Here is a 10,855-nt window from a genome sequence, read left to right on the forward strand (position 1 = left end):
GACGACAAGACCAGACGACAGTTGTAAAAGTTGTCTGGGGTTGGTGGAGTTCTTCACGTCGGCACACGATCTATAAATAGCTGGGTCGCTCAGGACATTTGTTGCATTCTTTATTTTACCTCGATCTGGTTATTTAAATGTATTCCCATTTAAATATAAGGCCTATATCTTAGTAAATTTAAAAAAAAAAACTCTTTTTATTATTTAAGCTAAAATATCTGAATATTATCTTATCAAGTAATTCGATATGTTATACTAGCTATATAAAATACATATTATGTGGTACATCTATTACATATTGGTTTATAAAATGTTTACCCTGACAAGCGGCCGTGCTACAAGATCCTATCCTGCCATAGCTGAGTGGGGTGACCATCTCATGTGTCTCACAGTATCTGCCCCTTGTGTAGAGCTTTGACCCGGCAGGGGCTTGTGGGACTGACGGGCTGACGGAGGCCTTGGGTAGGAGCCAGTTGCCTGAATGTATTGAAACGGATGTTTATTCTCTGATATATATATATATATATATATATATATATATATATATATATATATATATATATATATATATATATATATATATATATATATAAGAGTCACACGTAAATCTGGGACTGGATTCAACACGTGCAAAAAATCCTCAAATGTTCCAAATGTCAACCCACCTAAATAACAGCCTCGACTGGCCTCGTCAAACATAAAGTTGTAGCAATCGTTCTCGTTGTTTGAGCACACAACAGCACAGCCCAGCACTCCATCGGTCACGTGATGCCCGTCCATTGGTAACATTGTGACGTCACTCTTGTCTCGCAAGGTGTAGTTGAAAGTTTTTGTCTCGCAGTAAACAGAGTGAACTTTTATAATGAAGCATACATTTTAACATCACATCAGAGCGTCTTCAGTAAACGAAAAACGTTATATTCAACTTAAAAATGTGTATACTGTATAGAATGCTAGCAATGTTATAGATTGAAATGTATTATCCAGCTATAATCTTTGAAATAAACACATTATTTAGATGTATGCTAATTAAATATTTAATTACTCAGGTCTCTTAAATCGAAATTTTTATTTAAAGTTTTTTTTTATTCTTGCGATAATACCATTGAGTTACTATAGACCAAAAATTACTTTGTAGATGCTGGCAGCTCTATATCATGGTAATTTATTTAAAGCTGAAAACATCGCATCAATTTTTTCTGTGTTGTAAATCATATGTTGTGTCAAACAGATGCTATTTAAAAAGTATAATTCAAATTGTCGATATAACATATAAAAATATGAAGATAAACTTACATGTGAGAGCACAGACCAGTACACAAATTGAGAAACCCATAGCTTGATTCAATCCACGCGTACTATGAGCGATTTATCATGGTGATAAAAATGTTTTACTTAGCCGCTTGAGCATCGATGTACCTAAACCAACAACCTACCCCAGAGTGTCTTTAACTAATTATTGTCAACATTAATTGGCTCCTGAGTTACGAGTGAATGCATGTTAAATCAAACTGGATGCAGTTAATTGACGGTGTGTTGCCTAGTGTTCCATTAACTTAATCTCCATACATGTGTTATCCTGCCATAAACTCAATCCACCAGACCGACTTGGTAATGAAGTTCATTATACCTATACAAGTTATTTCTATTGTTCTAACTTCTTACAGTTTGGAATTCTTTATTGATTAAAAATTGCATTTAATTTTTTAATCAGCAATAAATAACAAATATAATAATAGATTGTTATAAATTTACTTCAGCGATTGACGTAATGAAATAGCAGGCAAGCGTGGAAATATGAAACGAACAATGGAATAATATTAAAATGCCAGGAAACTGTGAATTGATGCAGCGTCAGTTGGTCCCAACTGATGCAGAACATAATTGTAAAGCTTCAGCTTCGATAGAACAGACCTCTTGAGGCGTGGCGTATTGTATTAACTCAATACAACGCTGTGGCATTTACATCTCTTTTTAATTCATATTATATTGAAAAAGTTGCATTATAAGACAATAATTATAGTGTTCTATTTAAAACAATAGACTGGAAAAGTGGTTCCAAAAGTGGTTCCACTTTGTGTTGCGAGAAAGCATATTTTTGAACCAAAATCGAATATTTTATAACATTTGTGAAATAAGTAAAAATCACTTCCGGTTTTACTAAGCTAGAAATATTTAAACACAAAATTACTAATAATATAATAGTAATTTACCAAACATTTTAATTTTAATTTGGATTAGTATAGTCAGGGTGTTGTGGTGCAAGGGGATGTTATATTATTTAATATAAATAAACTACTAGGCTATATTTCATTGTAATAATAAGTAAAGCGTAATTAACATCAACATTTTAATATAGGCCTAATCAATCTAGATCTACCTCTGACTATTGGGTCATCTATTAACGATGTCACAACGATGCCAGACCTCCCCCTTCCCCGAAAAAGTAAACCTAAGATCTCCCCCCCCCCCCCCCCCCTCGTTGCAGCGATTTTCATAAAATATTTAGACCTATGGGCTTTTCCAACATTCAATGAAGGCCTATTGATGAATTATTTTATAACAATTTATTAAACAACTTTTAATAATGCAAATAAAGGCTTAAATTCAGTTTCTTAACATGAGTGTTTGTTGAACATGGAGAAGTGTCATCTTACTTTCTGAACCCCCTCCCCCTTGACACAAAGGTCCAAATCTCTCCCACCACCTCAGTCTTTTATGGACGACCACTTCAGCATTTTGCTATTATTTATAGGATATTCATTAATTAGTCATACAAACCCAATTACATTTGTTGCTGTGATGGTATCTCTGTCATTACAATTATTAAATAGTTTATCTTAACTCAACATTTCCCCTAACCTCATTTGCTATAGCTGCCTATCCTTTATAGAAAACATCTTTTCCTCTAATATCTGGAATGCATCTGATCAGCAAGTCTTTTTCTTTTGTAATGTATAAACAATTATAACATGTTCATAAACTTGCACAGCCAATAACAACACATTACTAGGAAACAGGCAGTGATTATAGTTTGTTGTATTTGTGGTTGATAGTTAGTTATCAGCCATTCTTCACTAAGCCTGGTCTACATTTATATGCTGGTATGGCTATAATTGACAAAAACCCATATTCTTGATTCTTCCCTTATCATTAAGTTTTACATCTATGATAGATATATGCAAATGTAAGACTTATAGTGGGACTACATATTTGTGAACATATTTGCTAAAGCAAAAGTTCTTGAGTTGAAATTTTAATCCTTTAGGTTGTCTCTGATTCAAATTCAAAGCAGCTTTAACTGGTACCTGACTGGTTATGGACAGTAAAACTTAGTAAAAGCTGTTTGACATTTTGCTGACCATACAATTTATTAATATGGAAGGGCAACAAAACTAGGTGAAATCTACTTCAGCACCATATTCTTAAAAACTATTTATAGTTCGCCAGTTTAAGTTATTTGTTGAATTAAGGTAGCAATAATTAGTTTCTGCATACACCAGCACACACAACCAGTGCTGAAAAATAAACATAACAAAGTTTATATTTTCTTTTTTTTTTAATACCCATATTCATTCAGAACTAATATTAAAAAATTAATTGTTCAATATGAACAAGTTTTCTTGGGTCCAACATGTATCCTTGGATCAGTTTTTAAATTGAGCTTCATCTTGACTTTTGTCTTCTCTGTATGCAGTTGTATAATCCACAATATCTAAAAAAACATAAATAAATTTCATAACTGTTATATTAAACTCATTATGTTTACATACTTTCAACTCTTAATGTTATAAATAAAAATATTTGTGTCTTATAAAGATCATAAAGCAATGATGTGTATGTATGTATTGGATTGTATGGGCTATTTAACTATTACCATTCATTAAAAATATAGGTCTAATAGTTTACTTTTAATATTTTAATGTAAGGAGTTTGTCATTAAATACAATAGGCCTTCAAAAGAGTCCAAAAGTCATGTATATATCATTAAAAAAAAAGAAAAAGGTATCAATAAAGATCTACTACTTATGTTTAGCCACCTCAGGAATTAGTTGAAAATTGATATTCAAACTAGGCTACTATAACTATCATTAATTCATACACATACTATAATAAATATTAGGATAATTACATTAATTTGATTAGTAAGTTAATCCATCTATGACAATTGACACCTTTTGGCTTTATCAACTATTCTGCATTTTAAATTCTAAAGATCACTACATAAGACTAAGAGTAGACTAAGTCATATATTAAGTTAATTAAGTAGGGTTATGCCTAACAAAATTCAGTAATTAAATTTGTGTACGTAATAAACTTAACAACATATGATATTTTGTGATTATTGGATTTCGTTAAGAATTTTGTAGCGTGTAGGTCTATCTAGATAAAGTGGTCATAAAAATAACTATTTTCCTAATACATTAAATAGTCAATATATTTTTTTTCAGAAATAGATGTAACTGCTAATAATACACTAGAAGGATAGCATACAAAAGAAAAAAATTAAAGAGAAAGGCATAGTATTTTAACAGATGATAAAATAATATACTGAACAATGCGATGTGAGTATATTATCTCCAAAGGAGCTTTAAATATTTTTTAAAACTTCATTTGACAGTCTATCAGTTTAGTCAAAGATTACAAGTAAATGCAGTGGCAACAGACGTCTAAACATTAAATTCGCCAGTCTCATAAAGATAACTTTTGTTTTGGTAGTCTTTGAATAATCAACGACACCTTATAAAAGACATTTCGTTCACTATATGTGAAGAGTCACGCTTGAGTTCACAAGCTCAGTTATTCAGCGGATTAGCCTTCAACATGACTTTAATCCACATAAACCACATAGTGGAGTCTTCCATTGGATACTAAATGCGGGTTTTCCCAGTGTGAACCAGTAATATGTTGACACAGTGGCGTAGCGAGGTCGGGTGTCACCCGGTGCGGCACTTAATGGTGTCACCCCCCCAGAGGCATAGAGACCCTTCCCAGGGACAAACTTTCAAATTTTCGATTTGCACCCCCCCCCCCCTCAAACTTTCGATTTGCACCCTCCCCCCTTGAGTTTTCGATTTGCACCCCCCCCTCAAACTTTCGATTTGCACCCCCCCCTCGAGTTTTTCTCTATATATTTTGCTATTTTTTGCCTTGGTGTCACCCCCCTAAATGGTGTCACCCGGTGCGGTCCGCACCCCCCGCCCCCCCCCTCGCTACGCCCCTGTGTTGACATATATTTCAAATATGTATTGTCTCTCAGCGCAACACCTACGTGAAAATCGATACATCAACACCCGGTAAAGGACACGGTTCAATGGTTCTCTTTATTTTTTCAATCAATATTTGTGGTCATGCATGTCCTGTGGTGTTTGTGTGTCGGTATCATTTGTGTGTGGATATCATTTGTGTATGGATATCATTTGTGTTTGGGTATCATTTGTTTGTGGATATCTATTGTGTGTGGGTATCATTTGTGTGTGGATATCATTTGTGTGTAGTTATCATTTGTGTGTGGGTATCATTTGTGTGTGGGTATCATTTGTGTGTGGGTATCATTTGTATGTACAGGAATCTTGTGTGCGTAGGATTTGTGTGTGTATGTATCGTATGTATGTATGTATGTATCGTATGTGTGCGTTTGTATCGTATATGTATCGTATATGTGTATGTATTGTAAGTGTGCGATGTATCGCATCAATGTATGTGTATAGCATGTGTGTACAGGAATCTTGTTTTTGTGTGTGTGTGTGTATGTGTGTGTATCTGTGTGTGTATGTGTGTGTGTATGTGTGTGTGTGCGTGTTTGTGTGTGTGTATGTGTGTGTGTATGTGAATGTGTGTGTATGTGTGTGTATGTGTGTGTATGTGTGTGTTCGTGTTTGTGTGTGTGTGTATGTGTGTGTGTGTGTGACTGTGTTAGTCTACTACCAACACAACATAGCCAGCGTCATTTGACACCACCAGTTTTATCCGGTTTTATAAAGACTAGAGCCGTTTTCTCGGGAATCCCCAGTCTATTTATACCCTCCTCCTACAAGAGGAACCTACACTTCAAGTTTACAGCTTTCCTGAACGTGATCTCATTCCGACGGAACTTATAAGTGGAGTCTCTACTCAATAGGCCGGCTAATCGTTGGTGGCTGGTAAACTAAGAATTTTTTCTTTTTTTTTCTTTTTTAGTTATATGAATAAGTAAAGCATTTAGTTTGAAAAAGGAAAAAAAAATGTTTTATATTTAGATCTAAAACTATTTAATTTACCTGAGGGGTCGGCGTGGTCGAGTCGGTAAAGCTCATGGTTGCTAAACCGAAAAGTCTCGAGTTCGAACCCTCGGGCAGATGAGGCTCTTAAGCTGGGGAAAGCCACTCTTCTAGGAGAGACAACTCCAAAATTAAACAACTGCTGCCTTGTAGTTTGTTCTTGGTTGGACAAAGGCTATGGCAGCAAAATCCAAAAAGAAAAGCAGGCTGAAATCGGAGTCAATGGCCTCAATGGCGCATAACCAGTTGACACGTAACGCTTAATTGTGTTGGAGGCGTAGTCGAGTCGGCAAAAAGCTCATGGTTGATAAATTCGAACAAAGTTTCGAGTTCAAACCTACTGGCAGATAAATCTCGATCAACTTCAACACTAATAATTAAGAACGAAGAAGAAGAAGAAGACCTGAGAGCATGATTTGGTTTGAAAAAAAAAGCTATTAAAATGTTTTTGATTTGCTACGGAACTTTATATTTAATACTAAATTTTCTCTGAAAATAGACATACGACCGTACTCAGTGTAATAAATTAGCCTTAAGGTGGAACACTTTCTGAAACAACTTTTATATCATGAACAAATTTGGATATGTCATTGCCCCTGTGATTGTTTGTCATAAAATGTGAAGATTTATTTCTGAAGTATCACTTTAATGTTTTGCTATGCTATATTAGACTTGAGACTTATGAAGGTCGGCCTACACCTATACAGATGACCGAATAAAGAGGTGAGTGATGATATATTTAAAGGGAGGTCAACTCTTAGGACATAAACTTAAAAAAAAAAAATATTACTGACCGAGCCAAAAAAAAAAACCACAATACATCCCTTTGAAATTTATAATTTTAGTAAATAGTGATCAAGGTTGCTGCTAATTCTAATCATTGTTTTTTCAAAAAGACACGAAAATATAAGTAAAAACTATTTGTAAAATAATACTTAGTTATAACAATCACCTCCAAAATGCTTAGGTTAATGATAAATATAAACATACACACACACACACACACACATATATACATATACATATACATATATATATATATATATATATATATATATATATATATATATATATATATATATATATATATATATGCGTGCCGTGTGTGCGTGTATATATAGCTATATCCTAGTTAATGTTCCTAGAATTTCTAATTTGTTCTAACTGAGACTGAAAATGCTAAATCTTGAATGGAAAAAATACCTAAATACATGGCAAAATGTAATATGTTCCAACTTAAAAATCTATAAATTCAAGTCGTTAGAAGTAGACGTTTTTCTAATCATAGTTTTAAAAAGAATTAACCTTAAAGTTATGAAACAAATGTTTGTGCTCTACGCTCAGTGTTTTTTTTAGACGCGTGATGTACTTTAAAGCAGACCTAATTCATCGTCCTTAGTCATTATTTGATCTCTGGCGTCGCCGACCAACCGTACAAACATTATGGCGTCATGCGTGACGTATTACACTTCCGTATACACTTAGTGTAGGAGCAATACACTGAAGGGCTGATGAAAGGAAGGTGTAATGCAGACGTATGACGTATTTAAAAAGAAAACATTACATCAAAATATGTTCCCTACGCACTACAGGAACAATCTTTCAGTATAAAAAGTAAGAAAAACAGCGTAAAATCACTGTACTTGCCAAAATATATTTTACTGTCAAACAAAGCATACAATGATACATAACAGTTCATTTCAATAATTATTACTAATAATCAATACGAAGACTTCATCATTTTGACAAAAATTGTAATTAGATGTACTGATTGTATGGTAAATTTAAAGGGCAAAATGTTTTTGTTTAACATTCCAGTGAGTTCACATTTAACATTAAAACTGTGTGCTGCAGGACAATGTAATCAATTCTAATTTCAGATGGATCGATACACCATTTAAGGGTGGCGCATTTTGCTAGATCTAACAGTGGGCCACAGTGTCTCATTATTGATTTTAGTTCAATCAAAAGATTGTAATCACAAGTTAGTCTAGCACAAGCGAGATAAATCTACCAACAAACCACGTTAGATAGAATCTCTTTCAAATTTTCAAACACATTTTCTAATGGATATTTCACAGGTTTAATACAACAGCAAAATGGCCGAAAATTCAAACACATTTGCAGGTAAAATTTCCCATTGACTAGATACTGACAGCAATTAATAGCCAGTGCACTTTAACAGCCCAAACATGAAATAAAAATAATGTTTGGGATATGAATAAGGCGTTATTTTAGGTAAACTATTTCGAACTTTATCGACCATTCCACAAAGTACTTTAACAATTGTCTAAAATTTGACATAAATTTAACAAGAAAGAATGCTTTAGTTGATTTGCATTATCTACTGTCGCAGGTACACACGAGGTACAAGAATGTCTTGCAGGTGAAAGTGAGGCTAGTCTAGCAGTTTACCGAAGTTCTTGTGAGAAAAAACCGGGTCATGAAGGTTTTATCCCAGTCAAGAGCTTCACCCTTGATCATCTCCCTGCTAAACATCGTGACGAAGACCTGTATAAACTGACTAGAGCTATTGCTGACCTGACCGTCAGGGTTGCCGTGGAATATACAAGTCTAGCGAGACCAGAGCTAGACCCCCTCACCAAAGTTCCTTATCCCTCCCACAACACCAGGGGGGCGAGTTCGTTGAGGACAGGGACGGGGATGGTTTTCAATGTGGACATGTACTCAGAAGGAATGGAAGAGTTGGACGATAAAAAATACCGTACTTGTCCATGTCCTGAATGTGACCACTCGGCTTCACCAAGCAAGGTATGGTGGGAGATTAAGGTCATGACAGCCAGACATGTGGTGTTTGATGACAGTGAGGCGAGACAGTCCAGATGTAGGTTGTGGTTTGATGAAGACTAAAGTCCAAATATCGTAGTTACTGGAATGAAAGTTGACGCTCCCGATACTGAAGGAGATGTGTGTGTTTTCTATTGTGCGACTCACGATTCACAGATTGCCAGAAAGCTGGAGGAGATGGTCAAACACTTTGCTGATCTTCGCTACAACATCAGCAACGAATATGGAAGCATAAAGCAAAACAAGTTGACCAACATACACTAGGGGGGGGGGAGGTAATTAAAGTGGGGTTTTAATTATTTGAACTTTATCAATTATTTTTTTTAGTTTTTCGTTTTTTTAATCGTAAAAATATATTAGTTGATAAAACTATTGTGTAGATTCTAAAATGTAATTTAGTGACAAAACAATGTGTGACCTGAAGTGAGACTTTTGCATAATTTTAGTAGTAGGATATATGGGATACTTATTTAACATAATTCCAAAAAATATAAGTTAATTTCTAAACCAAATATGCATAACACTTAACGACGTCTAGATTGGGAGCAACCAACATATGTGCGAGTTGTTGTGAATAACTCTATCAAGACACAACAGCAGAAACAAATTCAACAGACAATACAATCATGTATTTACATCAGGCTACTCTGCCTGTCTGCTAACATAGAATATATTTAGTGCACTTAATTTTATAGCTATAAAATGATTCTACAATTTTAGACTTTAGAATTTACCTTAGCCGTATAATTTGTTCACGAATAAAATATCTGATTATCATTAATACACAAAAATAACGATTCCACGTATGAGTTGTTTTAGTAACTATCAAACATTATTGAAAATGGAAAAAACAACTTTATAATCATTTCCGGAGGCCATCATTATCATTACGACGGCAAAAAATTAGGTCAAGCGGCAGCTTTAACTAGTTGCGGTTAAAAAAAGGCAATTGCAGCAAACAGGGGCGTATAGATCTATATATAACAGCTAGTCTACAGAGTTTCTTCCAGGCGGCTTCACCCCCCTCCCCCCGAAAAAATTCTACCGCCCCCCCCCCAACGAAATGAAATTTATATAATTTATATAGAAAATATATAAAATATATACTTTTAACAGTGTCCGCCCCCCCCCCCCCCCCAAAGAAAGTCTACCGCCCCCCCCCCCCCCCACCCCCGAAAATTTCAAGTGCCCCCCCCTCCGGTGAAAAAAGTCTGGAAGAAACACTGCTAGTCTATATGATGCATGCGTAACAGCAGCCGACTTGAATTTTTTTAAGCAGGCTTCGTTCCTTAAATAGTCTTACTAGATTTGTTGCTTTATAGCGTGTCGTTATTAAGGCACATTATGCAGTTGGAGATAATTATATAAAACTAGACACAGACCTGAATGCAGCCATTTTAGTTTATATGTTAGTCGTGACTATTAAACAATTTATACGAACCTCAAATTTTCACATTTGTATTCTCCAATTTCGGTGTGCTCATTCTAGGTATGTTAAATATTTGTTTTTAGTTATGTAAAGAACTATATTTGCTTGATTTTCTTTAGATAAATTTAGAACAACTTGCGAACCTGTTAGTCTGTTACACTGAGTGTTGTTTCTTACTGTTACTGTTAGTCGTTAGTGTTAGGCCTATGCCGGTAAAACTCTGGGTAATCTATCGTCTTAGGTACGTAAAATCGCCCGCGACTAGTAATGTACGAAAAAGTTACCTCATTGTCAAGGCTTAAATAGAAGTATATTGTGATATATTTGTGTCAAATATTATAGATTACCCACAAAGGAT

General features: G+C 34.6%; 1 protein-coding gene across 1 annotated transcript; it reads left to right on the forward strand.

The window, feature by feature from the left end:
• Window positions 1-8,287: 8,287 nt before the first annotated feature.
• Window positions 8,288-9,302, forward strand: LOC131944205 (uncharacterized). Its single transcript, XM_059304738.1, has 2 exons — window positions 8,288-8,387; window positions 8,617-9,302. Exons 1-2 carry the CDS (start codon window positions 8,360-8,362, stop codon window positions 9,129-9,131), a joined length of 543 nt encoding a protein of 180 aa, XP_059160721.1. The 5' UTR covers window positions 8,288-8,359; the 3' UTR covers window positions 9,132-9,302.
• The last annotated feature ends 1,553 nt before the right edge of the window (window positions 9,303-10,855 follow it).

This window comes from Physella acuta, unplaced genomic scaffold (assembly GCF_028476545.2).
Source record: "Physella acuta isolate Inbredline_101_S28 unplaced genomic scaffold, ASM2847654v3 ptg000486l, whole genome shotgun sequence".
In the NCBI taxonomy this organism is placed as follows: domain Eukaryota; kingdom Metazoa; phylum Mollusca; class Gastropoda; family Physidae; genus Physella; species Physella acuta.

Excerpts from the sequence above, each read along its gene's own strand:
- LOC131944205 (XM_059304738.1), top strand. The coding sequence starts at position 8,360 with ATGGCCGAAAATTCAAACACATTTGCAG. Across the intron at positions 8,388-8,616 it reads AAATTCAAACACATTTGCAG|GTACACACGAGGTACAAGAA; the intron begins GTAAAATTTCCC and ends CTACTGTCGCAG.